The sequence below is a fragment of the Podarcis liolepis genome (genome assembly GCF_965112155.1).
Source record: "Podarcis liolepis genome assembly, chromosome: 15".
NCBI lineage: Eukaryota > Metazoa > Chordata > Lepidosauria > Squamata > Lacertidae > Podarcis > Podarcis liolepis.
The window spans coordinates 20,479,829-20,496,600 of record NC_139566.1 but is presented as its reverse complement, the minus strand read 5'-3'; the positions used below and the strand labels follow the sequence as shown (position 1 = coordinate 20,496,600).

The following is a 16,772-nucleotide window of genomic DNA, read 5'->3' as shown; positions in this document are numbered from 1 at the left end:
GATCCGCTCCACCATGTCGGCCCTCCAGATATTTAACAATGTCATCTCTGTGCTAAACATGCTCCACTCTTCCAACCACTTCCTTATAGGACCTGATTTCTAGACTGGTCATCAGCCTCTAGCCACACTTTCTGTACTGTAGTTAGGCATGGAAACCAATTGGCTTCATTTATTCTCCCCGCGACAATACGTTCACTAGAAATCTTGATAAATTAACTCTCTTTCAGTCCAACATTTACGTAGTGTGCAGGAGTGGGGAGAGACATTTCTATGAGACTAGCCTTAGAAGGTGGCTGCATTAAGGAGTGCGGCTTCCAGGTTAATGAGATCCGCTTTCGCCTGCATCTCCTAAGCCAGCCACATACTTCCAACCAGTGTCCAGAACTCTGATCTCTTTGACAAGCACTCTGCCTAACACATCACATACATAAAGAGGCTAGAAGAGGAGAAAGCCCATACCAATGCCTTAAAACGTCTTGCGCCATTATAGTGTCTCAAACTGAAACTTTTAACACCTCTGCATCTTTAGGGGGACCTGCCACCCTGTTGGGCCTCTTGCCCTTTCAAAATAATTCTATCCAGGGCTAGGAGCAGCTGGCGCAAATTGTATAGCAGCGACAATAAACCTGTGGCCCTCAGAGGCTCCATCTCTCCATCAGCCCTAAGTCCCACCGTTCCTCCAAGGAGCTCAAGCTAGTATAAACAGTTCTGCCTCTCCCTTTTATCCTCACAGCCGCCTTGTGAGGTACCCTGGGCTGAGAGATGGGTGATTAGAGCAGGGTCAGCCAGTAAGCTTGGGAACACAGGAAAAGACGGCTGGATCAGGCCATTGGCCCTTCTCGTCCAGCACCCTGTTCTCACAATGCCTAAGCAGATGCTTGTGGAGGCCATCATGGCTAGAAGCCATTGATAAGCCTTTGTGAATTTGTCTCATCCTCTTTCAAAGCCATCTGAGTTGCTGGCCATCACTGCCTCCATGGTTCAAGTACATTTCACGACTGAGCAGAGATTTGAATCCTATCCCTTCTTCCAAACACAGCTTGAAATAATTTGTTCTGTAGTTCAGGATCTTCTCACAGAACAGGCAGGGAATGATGGGAGTTGTAGGCCAGGTTGCCTCCGGGGGGCCACAGTTTCCCCTGACCCTATTTACGCAAAATCTCTTCAACTGGGTAGATTGAACCTGGGATTTCTGCATGCAAAGTCTGTGCCCTAAGCCTTGATCTCCCATAAACCTTGACCAGTATCCATGCTGACTGCAGCTCACAAGACCTGAAGTCAACAACAGCTGCTGAGTCAGATGTTCCTCACCCCTCTGCTATTTCTCCCTCTTCCACACACTGAATTCACTCAAATTATTACTTCAACTTCCTGCATGATTCTGTTGAAACTAACATAAGGGAACCTCCTGCCACATCTCAACCTCAATTTTTTTTTGGGGGGGGGGGGCGGAAGCTGCTCCAAAATGAACCATTAGCTTTGAAATACAGTGGTACCTCTGGTTAAGAACTTAATTCGTTCTGGAGGTCCATTCTTAACCTGAAACCGTTCTTAACCTGAGGTACCACTTTAGCTAATGGGTCCTCCCGCTGCCGTCGCACGATTTCTGTTCTCATCCTGAGGTAAAGTTCTTAACCCGAGGTACTACTTCCGGGTTAGCGGAGTCTGTAACCTGAAGCGTTTGTAACCTGAGGTACCACTGTAGTCCTCTACAGCCATAGCACCTGCATTTAGGACATTCTTCCAAACCTGTTCCTCACCATCCTAAACCAAGAGACATTCAAAGGATCACTTTTTGTCCATAACAGGACAAAAAGGTTAATCTTCTCCCTCTAGGGTATAGCAGGACCCCCTGCCTCCTGGCTTCACCATTAATGTTGAAGGCAGTGGTCCAGATCCAAAGAACAGCAGCCAGATCCAGGCCTGAGATACCTTAGTCGGTAGCGCATGAGACTCTTAGTCTTAAGGGTCATGGGTTCAAGCACCATGTTGGGCAAAAGATCCCTGCATTGCAGGGGGTTGAACTAGATGACCCCCCCGTGTTTGCTTACAATTCTATGATTTGCAGACTAGGTCACTTAACACCTGCAGGCAACAGTTCTTCCCCGGTGGCTCCCGTGTTAAGGTTTCGGCTCCTGAAGTCCAAAAGGGAGCAGCTGCATTTAAATACAAAAGTCCCAGGGACATGCACATCCTACAGGACTGCAGCAGTCAAATCTCTGTAGGGCTGACGCACAAAAGAGCTTCTTCCTATAGCCCATCTGTGCTTGTCCAGATATAAAAAGTCACTTTAACCAAGTAAACCCACACAAAAGGAGCAGGGGGGAACCAGACCGTTTGGGCCTCCCTGCACCGCAAAACACCAAAGCTTATCGCACGAGCGATCGGCAAAGCCAGCCGGCCCCTCCGTTCAGCGGACCGCAGGCACTGCTCCGTCAAGCCACATCACAGCCTTACAAAGTCCTGTAGGTGAGGAAGTCCTTCATCTTCTTTGGGATGGGTAGCTTCAGCACCTGGTACGTCGTGAAGCAGCTGCGGAGGACCCTGCGGCATAAGTGCTTGAGGGAGGAGAGGGCCTGGGGAACCGTCCAAAACTGAGCGTGGCCATCTCTTGTTCTACGACGAGAGGAAGGGATTGGGGAGGTGAAAGGAGGCTGCAGAAACTGTTCACTGAGCAAAGAGGGGGTGCAAACATCAGGCCTGGTGATAGCAGCTTGCTGCTAAGGATGCAGATAATGATTATAATGCTCACCCATTTTTCATAATCAATTCATTGTCTACCCTGCCCTTCCTCCCAAAGGAGCCCAGGGTGGCAAACATCAACAAGCTAACACCGTGCAATGTAAATCGATCTGTAGAGCTAGGAAACATTAACAAAACGATGGGTGGGATCTGGGGAAAGCCCCCTTTCCCGTGGCTACCAAAAGCCAGTCTTCCGCTGTTTGTTTTTGGAATGTAAGAAGTTGCTATATATGGGGGAATTTGGATCCATCTAGCTCAGTAACATCTTCATTTCTGGGTTCTCAAAATTTGGGGGGCCGCCACCACCTCCTCGGCTGCATAAACTCAGCCCCAGTGCAGCCCCCTACCCTATAAAAAGTATTATTCGGAATAGCAGTTTGCGAGACCCACTGACACAAGAATATTCACATCATTCACAATGAATTCACGTTTGTTAAAAATCCAATTAAAACTATTTAATTCAACAAAACAGATTATCTTGATCCAGTGACACCAGCTCTTCAGAGTCTGCCGGCCACTTACATCCCCCTGCCGCCCCCCCCTTGCCTCTTAGCACCCCCACTAGGCTACCCCACCTCTCCCCAGGAGGTGCAGCGCCAATTTGGAAACCACTGGTTTACACTAGCTGGCAGCTGCTTTCTGAAGTTTCGGAGAAGGTTCTCTCCTAGCGGTACCTGGAAATGCCAGGAATTGAACCTAAGTCTTTCTCCATGCAAAGGTGATGTTCTGCCACTGGACAAAGGCCATCCTGCCCTTCACTCTCCAAGCGTGAACACCAAGTCACATCTACGCCACACATTTAGAACACATGGTTCCCTCTCAATGCATCCTGGGAACTGTAGTTTGTTCTGGGAGTGGGAGTCCTGTGGGGGCGAACTACAGTTCCCAGGATTCTTTTAGGGACACAATGGCTGTTGAAGTGGTACAATAATGCAGAGGTGACTCAAGATGTCTGGAACACAGGAAGGTGCCTTCGACTGAGTCAGACCATAGGCCCATCTCGCTCAGTACTGCCAACACTGACTGGCAGCAACTCTGCAGAGTTCCAAGCAGCGGACATTTCCAGTCCTGTCTGGAGATGCCAGGGATTTAACCTGGGACAGAGATAGGCAGATGCTATACTACTGAGCTATGGCCCTCCTTGAAAATGTGCTTTAACGGGCAACTGCCACTCACTTCGCTCTAACCACGAGAGCTAGAAGCATGACTTCTTTCAAAGTGGAAGCTCCATCAACTGGCTGAAATGACTGGCAGAATTCGGGACCTGGGAGAAGAGACGGTGGAAGAGGACTGGAAAAAATTTAAAGACTATTTACAAAAACACTATAAACTGTATGAATGCTAGGAGAATGCACGATTGAAAGTAACACGGCAGCAGTAATTTTGTTGTAAGATATATGAGAATAAGTGAGGTTCAAGGAAATGATGAAATTCGAAGCAACACTATGTTCAAACCAAGCAGTTTAATTTACGATAAAGTTATTTAAAATTTGGGACATAATATCTGAGATTTATAAAATAAGAACTGAAATAAGGTAATAAATTGCTGTCTATAACTATGTGACTGAACGCAGGGAAGGGTGATGCGAGGAAGTCCAAAGATTATGAAAATACGACTTATGAACAACTGTATTTTATATGTACTCTTCTTTCATTCTTTGCTTATTTCTTAACTTTGCTTTGACTTTTTCTGTGTGTATGGTGATGGTATTTTATATGTTTGGTGGTTTGTTTGTTGTTTAAAAAAAATGCAATAAATATCTTTTTAAAAAAAAAAACAAAGTGGAAGCTCCATCTTCCCAGGTCAGTCCATGCCAGTTTCTTGGACCCATGCCCAGTTGGAAGTTAGCTCAGTTGGCTAGAGTGTGGTGCTGATTAATGCCCAATGTTGTGGATTTGATCCCCCCACCTGTGTATTTCTGCATTGCAGGGGGCCGGCCTACATGACCCTCAAGGTCCCTTCCAACTCTACAATTCTGCGATTTGGAAAAAGGAAGCTGCCCTTTGGCTTCCTGCCAAAGAACTTACCCTGTAGCAATGATCCCCCCGTGGGGGAAATAGGTGCAGCAGAGCCCATTCTTCACAGGGGCAAAGGCAACTGGGCTCCCCAGCTCCAAGGCCCAGATCCTCAGGAGCCTGGAAGAGAAGAGAGAGGAACCCTTATCTGGAAAACTAGTCCAAAGAACATCAGAAGAGGCCCGCTGGATAAGGCTGGCCTTTGATACCACTGACCATGACATCCTTCAGGGCCGTCTAGAGGGGCTGGGAGTGGGGGCACTGTCATACAGTGGTTCCGCTCCTTCCTCCTGGGCCGTGTACAGAAGGTGGTGTTGGGTAATGAGTGTTCAGACCCCTGGGCTCTCACTTGTGGGGTGCCTCAGGGTTCCATCCTCTCCCCCATGCTTTTTAATGTCTATATGAAGCCGCTGGGAGAGATCATCAGGGGGTATGGGCTGTGTGTTCATCAATATGCAGATGGTACCCAGCTCTACCTCTCTTTCTAATCGAAACCAGTGAAGGTCCTGTGTGAGTGTCTGGAGGCGGTTGGAGGATGGATGGCGGCTAACAGATTGAGGTTGAATCCTGACAAGACAGAAGTACTATTCTTGGGGGACAGAGGGCGGGCTGGTGTGGAGGATGCCCAGGTCCTGAATGGGGTAACTGTGCCCCTGAAGGACCAGGTGCACAGCCTGGAAGTCATTTTGGACTCACAGCTGTCCATGGAGGCACAGGTCAATTCTGTGTCCAGGGCAGCTGTCTATCAGCTCCATCTGGTATGCAGGCTGAGACGCTACCTGCCTGTAGACTGTCTCACCAGAGTGGTGCATGCTCTAGTAATCTCCCGCTTGGACAACTGCAATTCATAGTGTTGGTGCTGACCTTTAAAGCCCTACACGGCCTCGGTCCAGTATACCTGAAGGAGCGTCTCCACCGCCACCATTCAGCCCAGACACTGAGGTCCAGCTCTGAGGGCCTTCTGGCGGTTCCCGCACTGCGAGAAGTGAGGTTACAGGGAACCAGGCAGAGGGCCTTCTCAGTAGTGGCGCCTGCCCTGTGGAACGCCCTCCCACCAGATGTCAAGGAAATAAGCAACTATCTTACTTTTAGAAGACATCTGAAGGCAGCCCTGTTTAGGGAAGTTTTTAATGTTTAATCCTGTTTCATGTTTTTAATATTTGGTTTGGAGCTGCCCAGAGTAGCTAGGGAAACCCAGTCAGATGGGTGGGGTATAAATAATAAATTGTTGTTGTTGTTGTTGTTGTTATCATCTGCGTTAGGGGTTGGGAACGACAGATAACTGGGGGCAGGCAACAGGGCAGACTATGGCTTTCATAGCATCCTCATGGGCTTCCCAGAGGCAACTTGTTAGCTATTGAGAGCATCAGAAAATCCTGGCTGTTTGGATCAGGTCAAAGGCCAAGGAAGCATCCTCCGCTCACAGCAGCCAGCCAGATGCCCGTGGGAAGCCCCCAAGAAGGACCCAAGTGCCGCATCTCTCCCCACTTGCAGTTTCCAGCAACTGTTATTCAGAGGAATGCACTGCCTTCAACAACGGAAGGTAAAAGTTGGCCCCTGTGGGCTGTAGCCATTCTAGCACTGTGGCCACTGACCACGTTATCCTCCACGCAAGCCATTTCCACTCAGCGTTAGAAACTCAGGTATATAAGCTAAGCGCCAAATGGCTCCTTAAACCAAGGTTACAGTCGCCAAAATGGAATGTTTAGTTGCCATTTTGGGGCAAGACAGCTCAAAAGTCTTATTTTTCAAAGGATGGACTGACGGTGATTGATTCTCAGTTAAACATCTGGCTAGTTCAGATTACCACCTTGAGCCAAGTTAAGAACTTTGGGAACTGAAAGAAGAAAAGTCACTTGATCCAGGGACAGTCCACATATCTATCAGCCTATTCCTACCTCTCCCTTTTTTAATGGCAACATGGACCATTCATAATGTAAGAATGTTCTTCACAACTGTGAGCAGGGCAGTGGGGTGGGGTAACTGAAGGCAACCTGCAACAGTCAACAGGTTGTTCACTGCTCATGCTCAGGCTGCACAGAAATAGCATTTTGGTTCCTGAAATTCATCTTGATTGTGCAGGTAAAATATAACGGATAGAATTCTACAGGATGGGGTATTAGTGTGTAAAAACAGGCAAAATCCGATGATCCCCAGGCATGCACCTCCAGATGGTGATGTCAGAAGCCATCCTGGAGCCCAGGTGTCTTCACTTGGTTACAAATGGCCAATAGCCAGGTGCAAAATACACCTGGATAATTTCAAACACTGTGTGCGCTACCGCCAAGACACATTTGAACAAGGTATAGTGCCTCTCCCTTCTCTCAACCCTAACCCAAGCATCTTGGTCCTGACTTGAAGGCCCCCCATGCCAGGCAAAAGTACCTGGCCATCACCAATGGCCATCATTTTGCATGAAGAGCGCACCATGAACAGGAAGACAATAGAAACTCACCTGTCATCTGCCACCGTCGCCAGGTAGAGGCCTTCAGGTGAGAAGCAAGCCGATCGCAGGGAGCTGGCATGGAAGTCAGCGCCATGGTCCAGGGCCGGCTGCAGCGGAATGTGGCTGCAGAAGAAAGGAAAGGTTGGTCTGTTTCCCTCCAGAAGTCAGGAGAGATACCTTCAACCTAAAGGGGTCATTCTGTTACCCATCTTTGAAGATGGCTATCCCAGAAGAAACTTAGAAGGGAAGATCCAGCATGAAACAGCTGAACTGCAGCTTATCAAAAAGGTCTGTTCAAGTCTGAATAGAAACCATGGTTTCCTGTGCTGCTACGGTTTACTCAGCAATACCAAGGTGGCTGTGTTATCACCAGTTAGTGCTGCTGGGAAGGCTCATTTTGCACACATTAAAGCTTTCAGATACAAAGAATCGCCCAAGGCAAAAGGTTTCTGCATTGCAGGGGGCTGGACTAGAAGTCCCTTGTGGTCCTTTGCAAGTCTACAATTCCCAAGATCCCAAGATTTCTTCTCAGTACCTAAAAAGCTCCCCTTTCATTCTGGCTGGGCAGCTCAAGGACTTAGGGCACAGAGACTCTGTTGCAGAAACAGTCGAGGGTGTTTTGACACACCCACCACAACCCCAGACCACCTCACTTCTCCCTGTACACCAAACATCAGCCTCAGCATTACCATTCAGTCAGTCAAAACCGGCATTCCCCTGGAGTAGTGTTTTCTTCTCAAAACAGGGGTGAGGCAGGCAACAAGTGCCAACCAAAACAACTGCTTCCTTGGCAAAGCCAGAGGCCTGCACCCCTTCCGATAGCTGACTCCCTTACCAGAGGGATTTCAGCTGCTCCCCTGTGCAAGGATCCCAGAGGATCACATAGGTGTCGTACGAGGCAGTCGCAAGAAGCGCAGAGTCTGGGGAGAAGGCGCAGGACACGACGCAGCCCTGGTGCCCCTCCAGTTTCCTGAGGAGGCTGTAGGAATCCATACTCCATAGCAGGGCCTGGAAGGGAGGCAAAAGTCAGGACGCAACCACAGAAGCAGGGAATCTTTTTCCAAACAAGAGGGACACATTCCCTGCTGTTGCAACCTTCTGGGGGCCACATGCCGCGAGCAGGCGGGGCAAAGAGCAAAAGAGGGGGGAGATGTTTACACACACAAATACACATACTCCTCCACCCACACAAGCAAGAGGCATTGTCAGATGAGTGGCACAGCCCAAGCAGGGTGAAACACTTTGAGGGCCTCTGTTTGGGAAGAATATTGGTGTTAGATATTAATAATACGTTACGGAGGAGTTTAAGATTTTCAGAGGTGCATATTCTTCTGAACTTTATACCTCCTGTATGGAAAGGGACGACAGGATAGCAAAAATAGGTTCTACATGCCCTAATGGTGACTAAGAGACTGATACTGATGAACTGGAAGAACAAAGATACAATTCCCCTAAATCATTGGGTTGACAACATGACACTATTAGTGACATAGGAACTGATCACTTATAGATGCAGACTTTCTCTAGATAAGCATAATGCTATTTGGAACAAGTTTATACAGAATATAATAGGTAATGGATAAATATGAATATATGAATAACAGAACCATAAGATTAGACCAGGCATAGGCAAACTGGGCCCTCCAGATGTCTTGGGACTACAACTCCCATCATCCCTGACCACTGGTCCTGTTAGCTAGGGATGGCTCCTAAATATATATGTAACGAAGGCGCCAGGCGAGCCTCTCTGGGGAGAGCGTTCCTGCCTTTTCCTTCAGACTGGGAACTTGCAAGCGGCTTCAACACATTAAAACATCTCATGGAGATGACAAAAATCTAAAAACATACTTGGGGAAAAAGGAACTTAAACCCTAATCAAATTTTAAACGATTATTTAAAAAACCAAATCTATTGAAATACAGATAGTAAAAACAGCATAGCACAACTAAAATCACTTCAAAAACAAGCAAACCAGACTGTTTGTTTGTCTGCCGGGATAAAACAGCCTACTGCCCAGTGTGGCCCCCAGAATGGGGTCTAGAAGGGAATGCGGTCCTCAGGCCGGAAAAGGACCCTCACCCCTGACCTTGAACTTAGATATTTTGCTGTTGTTTGCTTAGTACGGGGCATCTGATGGGGAATTTGTTGGAGAGCCTGTTTCGTTTAAAATGGCCTGGTAAGAACACACCCCAGGTAGAGGTTGACTGCTGCTGCTGGTGCTATGGGGGTCAGAGGGGCCACTCACTGTCTTCACCACCACTCAGGCAAGACCCACCGATTTCTCTCCAGCTGCAGAGCACAGCATCCGACCATCAGGGGAGGTGCAGCAGCAGTAGACCCACCGCATGTGTCCAGACAGCACCTTCAGTTGTTTCCCTGGGGAAATTGAGAAAAGCATTAGCACGTTAAGAGTCATAAATCGTAGAGATTGAAGGGTCATCTATTGCATCTATATGCAGAAGACAAATCACACTGACTCCCACAAGCCAATGTAGAAAAAACAGATAGGATCCAGAGGGGGCATGGCCTAGGGAGAGTTCCAGGGGCCAGACAGAGGGGCCTCGAGGGCCACATTTGGCACTCCTAGCATAATCTGCTTTTCCCAATTTTTCTCAGGCAGGCTGAAGAGAAGCAGGAAAATGCAAAGGCATTTAGCTTGCAAAAAAATTAATAACCCAGAAGGCACCTCTGAAAATGTGATCCATATGCTCAATTGCCATGCTGCTAAGTTTCCTGCCAAACTGCCCTGGGCTGCGTACACAGCATAAAATGAAAGCACATTCCGCTGCCCTGCCCAAAGAATTGTGGGAATTGTAGTTTAAGGGGGCTGAGAAGGGTGAACCACACTTCCCAGGATTCTTCGGGGCAAACCAATGTGGTTTAAATGTGCTATACGCTGTATGCCCATTTCCCACACCCAGACAAAGGACCACATCGCTCACTCTTACCATTTTGACTAAGGTCCCAGACGCGCAGGGTTTTGTCACGCGAGGCGGAGATGAGGATTGAACGGCTGTCACCAGGCGCAAAGCTCAAGTCTCTCACCACGTCCTGATGTCCCGAGAGGTTGAACAGCAAACGCCCTGGAAGGAGCAGCAGACGGCAAGGCGTGATTACCACCACCCCAGAAGCAGAACCATATTGTTCTAAAGGTAAGGTAAAGGAACCCCTGACCGTTAGGTCCAGTCGTGACCGACTCTGGGGTTGCGGCACTCATCTCGCTTTACTGGCGCACGGAAACGCCGTTTACCTTCCCGCCGGAGTGGTACCTATTTATCTACTTGCACTTGATGTGCTTTCGAACTGCTAGGTTGGCTGGCAGGAGCAGGGACCAAACAACAGGAGCTCACCCCGTCGCGGGGATTCAAACCGCCGACCTTCTGATCGGCAAGCCCTAGGCTCTGTGGTTTAACCCACAGCGCCACCCGTGTCCCATTGTTCTAAAGAAGATGGGTCTTGATAGGCCTAAAGAGGATGTAATTCAGGCGTGGGGAACCTGCAGCTCTCCAGATGCTGCTGGAATACAACTCCCATCATCCCCACCCTTGGCCACGCTGGCAGGGACTGATGGGAACTGGAGTCTAGAAATACCAGGAGGGACATAGGTTCCACCACCCCAATGCTCTCGTTTATTTATCAAAGCGGTTTACCACAAACATATGATTTATCCAGAGCTGATTCAGCTTCTCCTGCTTCAGAAGTTAGGGAGAAAGAGAGCTGCCCGTCATCAGCGTACTGGTGTACACCTTGTTCCAAAACTCCTAATGACCATTCCCAGCGCTTTCAGGTATGTTAAATAACACTGGGGAGAGGAGAGGAGCCTGTGCCAGGGGGAGAGACACACATGGACCAATTTCCTGCACTCACGTTCACATTCAGACCTCACACTGGTAAAAGTAGGTGGCAGCTTCAGCAGACATTGTGGGCTAAAGGGGTGTAATCGTAGACTCCTACAATTGCAGGCTTGGAAGGTACACCAAGGGTCATCTAGTCCAACCCCCTGCAATTCAAAGACCACCTTCGTTTTTTCCAGCAGAGAAGAACAGAGCCAGGTTACCTGTCTGCACCTCCCAGACTTTGATTTGCCCGTCATTCAGGCCAGTGGCGAGGACCAAACACGCAGGACTCGGCGCCCACAGGATGTGCTTCCTTGAACGGGAAGGCAGCCACGGGCTGAAGGCCAAGCCCCAGACGATCTGCCCACACTCCAGCGTCTTCTCCTTGGCCCTGCCACGGCCCCTGGCCTCAGCTTTCGTGCACTCTGAAGCTTTGCAGTTCCTGTGGGGAGCAGGCAGGCAGGTCACCTAAGGCAGTATTGGTCTCTGTTCCCAGGGAGCTTACAAGTCCAGCATAGGCCCCGTCTGCACAATGCAGTTAGAGCTGCACTTTAAACAGTCACAGCTTCCCCCAAAGGATCCTGGGAAGTGTAATCCATTAAGAGGGGATGAGAGTACTTAGGAGACCTGCATTCACCTCCCAGAGCTACAATTTCCAAAGTGGTTTAATGGGTGATCCCTCTTCCCAAGGAATTCTGGGAACAGTGCCAGATTGAGGGCGGTGCAGGGAAATTGCCCAGGGCACCAAACTGAGGGGGCACATAATAATAATAATAATAATAATAATAATAATAATAATAATAATACCTATAGTACCTACTGAGAAGATCCATAAAAGAGCAACTGTACCAAAAGGGATTATTGTGAAAATAATATACAAATTGGGGGGAGGGCGGTGTTGACAAATTTTGTCCTCGCTCAGGGCACCGTATTACCAATTCCACCCCTGCTGGGAACTGTAGCTGTGTGAGGAAAATAGGGTCTCCTAACAACTCTCAATAACATAACCCACCCTAAGGTCCCAGGGCGGGTTAGAACAATTAAAGCACAATATTAAGAACAGTTTAAAAAACAACCGACACCCACAGAAATCAAGTGGGTCCTAAAAATAAAAGAAGCCAGCACAAAGAGGCTTGCCTCCGGCATTCACCAAAGACTATATAATGAAGGGTGTAAGACGCACCTCTGTGAGGAAGGAGTTTCACAACTTAGGGCATGGGTAGGTAAACTAAGGCCTGGGGGCTGGATGAGGCCTAATCGCCTTCTCAATCCGGCCGGCGGACGGTCTGGGAATCAGCATGTTTTTACATGAGTAGAATGTGAGCTTTTATTTAAAATGCATCTCTGGGTTATTTGTGGGGCATTTGAGTTCGTTCATTTTTCCCCCTTCAAAATATAGTCCGGCCCCCTACAATGTCTGAGGGACAGTGGACCAACCCCCTGCTGAAAAAGTTTGCTGACCCCTGTGTTAGGGGCTGCCACAGAGAAGGCCCTCTCCCGGGGTTGCCATGAGCTTCAGGGGGGTGGGGGTGGAACAACCTAAAGTCCCTCTCTGCCTTTCTTAATGACGAGTCGTTTATGGCTTTAAGCACCTGAAACTGGGCCCTGACCTGAATAGGCAACCTTAACAGACTATACTTCCAGGATCCGGGGGGGGGCATGGGGGGCATGATTGTTTAAAGTGAAACAATGCTGCTTTAAATGTATAATGTAGACAGGGGCTTCACCTAGCATAGAAACAACAAATGCTGGAGAGCCAAAAGTAGCGCCAGACACCCCACCCCCGCCCCGTCAAGGTGGCTACTCACTGCTGGGTTCCCTCCAAAGGCCATGGGAGCAGCTTGACAATGCAGTGGCCCTGAGACCAGGCAAACCACGTGCCATCCGGGGAAAAGGCCACGCTCCACGTCTCGCAGCTGGCTTTCCAGTCGTATTGCTGAGGCTGCCCTGGCTTCAGCTCGGCCAAAAGGATGGGCTCTCCTAAGGCATAAGACAGAAAGGGGTGGGGAGAGCTTCCATCATTACCTGCTAGACCCTGGAGGACCCTGAACACTGTGTATGCGCTGGCTGGTAAGGAGAAGAGAGACTGGGGGGGGGGGGGAGGCCAGCAAATCCATCTGAACGTCTCTAACTGGCAGCTCTTGAGGCCTCAGGACTGGGAAGGGGAGAGAAAAGCCACCTGCGGATTATTGCCCTCCCACCCACTCTTTTTTGGGGGGGGTATGGTTTTTGCTCTGTTGCTGCTGTGGGAAAGGGGTGGAGGGTCCTTGCTGTGGATGCTTGTAGGCAACAACTCATACACCACCCCAGGAGAGAGCTGGATGGAATGGAGAGGGAGGGGAGAAAGATGCTGAGTTACTCGGGGGCCGCAAAGTAAGTTGCCACAGAGTGGGGCCCTCTTTGTGTGAGAGACAGAGAGGAAGTGGGCTGCCAAAATAAAATAAATGAATGAAGGAATGAATGTGAAACACGGGGTAAAACTGTCATTAAAGCCACTGGTAGCTTCATCTGTTTGAATGCCCTGCTTGTTTTTAACCTAGGGATTTGGCTAAATTGAAAATATTAATTTCTGCTTCCCTTATGACAGAATTGTTATGTCATTTATTGGACGTGTTTATGAGATTTTTGCATATTTATCACATTTCTATCTCAACTTTTTCTTTAAGTTTTTATTTATACTTTTCAAGTTTATACATTTCATTAGTTTTACAATCAAATTAACATTTCAAATTCTGACTTCCTTCCCCCTCTTTCTGCATATCCAAATTTATTTAATTTGCTCATTTAATTATCTACTTTAAATAGGAAACTCTTATGAAACTGCTAATGTTTTCATCTGTTTGCAATTTATCTGCAAATATTCAATAAACCATTTCCATTCTTTTATAAAAAGCTTGTTATCTTGATTTCTTATTCTTCCAGTAAGTTTTGCTATTTCTGCATATTCCATAAGTTTTTGTATCCATTCTTCCTTTGTTGGGCTATCTCAACTTTTTCTTCAAGGATCCAAAAAGGTGGTTACACATGGTTCTCCCCCTCCTCATTTAATCCTCACATCAACCCTGTGAAGTAGATTAGGCTGAGAGGAGATTTGAACCCACTTCTTCCAGGTCCTAGTCTAACCACTACACCACACTGGGTGCTTTTCCTCTGTTTATTTTTATAACTTTGTTATCTGCTCTGGGATTGAAAACATACAGTGAAGAGCAGTTTATAAATTCTGCTGTTAATAATCATAAATGTTGGCTGTTCGCTGTCCATTTCAATACCTCCCAAATCCTGGAGAGGCTGAGGTGTGCTACCAGCCAGTGTAGACAGCACTGAGCTTGATGGGGGCACTGGTCTCATTCAGGCAGGTTCCTATGGAGCAACTGTCCTTTCAGAAGTTCAAAATGCACCTTTCGCAGCTGAAGCGTTTGACTCAATATTAACAACTCACTTTAATTACCTTTATATCCTCCCCTTCCTCCCAGTTGCTCAAGGTGGTGTTCAGAGTTCTCCCCTCCCCATCCCATCCTCCCAGCAGCCCTGTGAGATGGGTCAAGCTGAGAAACGGGTGGCATGCTCAAGATCACCCAGGGCGCTTCCTGGGTCTATGGGGATTTGAACCCTGACCTCCCAGGTCCCAAGTCCGGCGCTCCATTACACTATACCAGTTTGCGTTAGTTGCGCAGGTCTGAACGCTGCCCAGCTGATCTGACTTTGGACGGCTCCTCTTGAGACGCGCTCATTGGGTGCTTTTCGTACAGCGCGAATCTGGACATGCCTACTCAGAAGTAAGCCCCACTGAGTTAAATGAACAGGACTGACTCCCGGGTAATACACCGGTGGCAGTGGGCAGTTATCCCTGGGCGTGAGAACGGAGATGCCACCAGGTCCCCATTTCTCGGCGGCGAAATGTTGGACGGGGCGGGGAGGGAGCCGCGGCTGCTTTTTCCTCTCACTTTCTCTTTCTCCCTTTCCCACCCCCACCCACCCACCAAAGCCGACCCCCCGGGGGCTGGGGCTTTCACAAAGGCGGCATAACACGCGTGCGATCGCCCGCCGAGCCCGCTCACCCTCCGCCGCTTCTCTCTCCGCCGCCGCCGCCGGCTCCCGCAGCGGCCGCTGCTGTCCAGGCTCCCCCGGAGGCGCCTCCATCCGGACCGCATCGGAAGCGGCCGATCCCGGCGACAAGGTGGAGGTTTCCTCTTCCAGTTCCGACGGCCGTCACCAGTCACGTGACAACACCGCTCTGTGGGGAGGGGGAGGGGCGCGCGGGGGAGACATTCCTATCGAAGCGCGTGGGAAGGGTCGCCCTTTGGGTCCTCGATTGCCCCCCGCCGCCGGCCCGCCTTTCTTCTTTGCGCCCTGGGCGCACCACCCACTGAAAGGCGAGGCGCGCCTGGACGGTCGGTGACTCTTTTATTATTGTGTTTTAATTGCTGTTACCCGCCCTGGGACACATATATACAGTACACAGATAGAGAGCGCGCAATTAACACATTTTAAGAGAGATGCGTTTCAGCTGATGAGCGGGCTCCCCTCGAGAAATTTGCTCAGAATAAAAATGCTTTGCGTTGACGCGGCTTGCAGCCTCTCGCCTTCTCTCTCTGGCTGCAGCGCACGGATCAGACTCGAGTTTAATGTGGCCGACTTCCAAGTCAAGGAAAGAGTAGCGCTGCAGGTTTCGATCTGATTAAATCTGTAGGTATATTGGCCCCTCCAGAGGGCTGCTGCTTCCTGCAACATGTCATCACTGTAAAAACCTTGGCCCAGTCATTGTCTCTTAGCCTAAACTACCTCACAGGGTTGTTGTGGAGATCAAGAAGTGAGGAGGGGGAGCCACTTGGGATTTCTTGGAGAAAAAGATGACACATAAATGCAATGAACAATTGGGGAGACACCTGGAGAAAGCTCCTGCCCACCTAACAGCTCAAAAGCATGTCAAAGTGCAAGTAGATAAATAGGTACCGCTCCAGCGGGAAGGTAAACATTGTTTCCGTGCGCTGCTCTGGTTCGCCAGAAGCGGCTTAGTCATGCTGGCCACATGACCCGGAAGCTGTACGCCGGCTCCCTTGGCCAATAAAGCGAGATGAGCGCCGCAACCCCAGAGTTGGTCACAACTGGATCTAATGGTCAGGGGTCCCTTTACCTTATCCAGATCCAGGAGAAGAAAAGTCACATGACAACTGGCTGAGGGCTCTCAACAAGATATTAATGACGTGATTAACACGCTCAAGGTGGTGCAGGTGTCTCTCCTCCCTGCTCCTGCAAAACCCCACCACAACCCTGTGAGGCATGTTAGGCTGAGAGGCAGTGACTGACCCAAGACCACACAGTACTAGTCCGACACTCTAACCCAGGGGTCAGCAAACTTTTTCAGTAGGGGGCCAGTCCATTGTCCGTCAGACCTTGTGGGGGGCCAGACTATATTTTTTTTGGGGGGGGTGAACAAATTCCTATGCCCCAAATAACCCAGAGATGCATTTTAAATAAAAGGACACATTCTACTCATGAAAAAAACGCTGATTCCTGGGCCGTCCGTGGGCCAGATTTAGAAGGCAATTGGGCCGGATCCGGTCCCCGGGCCTTAGTTTGTCTATCCATGCTCTAACTGCTACACCACAAAATGATAAACTGCTGAAGGAAGCCACATTCAATCATGCACTCCAGAAAGCTATTTTGGGGTCTCTATAGACTGGTTTTGTGTATGGTCTTCAGCATCTCATTGAGGTGGTAATGGTGACTTA

General features: G+C 49.0%; 1 protein-coding gene across 4 annotated transcripts in view; it reads right to left on the bottom strand.

Annotated features, from left to right (window-relative positions):
- WSB2 (WD repeat and SOCS box containing 2) overlaps positions 1-15,444 on the bottom strand; it is a 75,608-nt gene extending 60,164 nt beyond the window's left edge. For 2 of the 4 annotated variants that reach the window (XM_083478751.1, XM_083478752.1), the window contains exons 1-9: positions 15,099-15,241; positions 12,849-13,020; positions 11,262-11,482; positions 10,153-10,287; positions 9,480-9,580; positions 8,040-8,212; positions 7,214-7,327; positions 4,771-4,878; positions 1,673-2,616 (exon numbers count right to left, since the gene is read on the bottom strand). In XM_083478751.1, the coding sequence (XP_083334877.1) occupies positions 2,454-2,616; positions 4,771-4,878; positions 7,214-7,327; positions 8,040-8,212; positions 9,480-9,580; positions 10,153-10,287; positions 11,262-11,482; positions 12,849-13,020; positions 15,099-15,180 (1,269 nt within the window). In that variant the 5' untranslated portion in view covers positions 15,181-15,241 and the 3' untranslated portion in view covers positions 1,673-2,453. Of the gene's footprint in view, positions 1-137; positions 2,617-4,770; positions 4,879-7,213; positions 7,328-8,039; positions 8,213-9,479; positions 9,581-10,152; positions 10,288-11,261; positions 11,483-12,848; positions 13,021-15,098 lie in introns of those variants that run through there. The other 2 variants (XM_083478750.1, XM_083478753.1) reach the window with 2 other exon arrangements.
- Between the last annotated feature and the right edge of the window lie 1,328 nt (positions 15,445-16,772).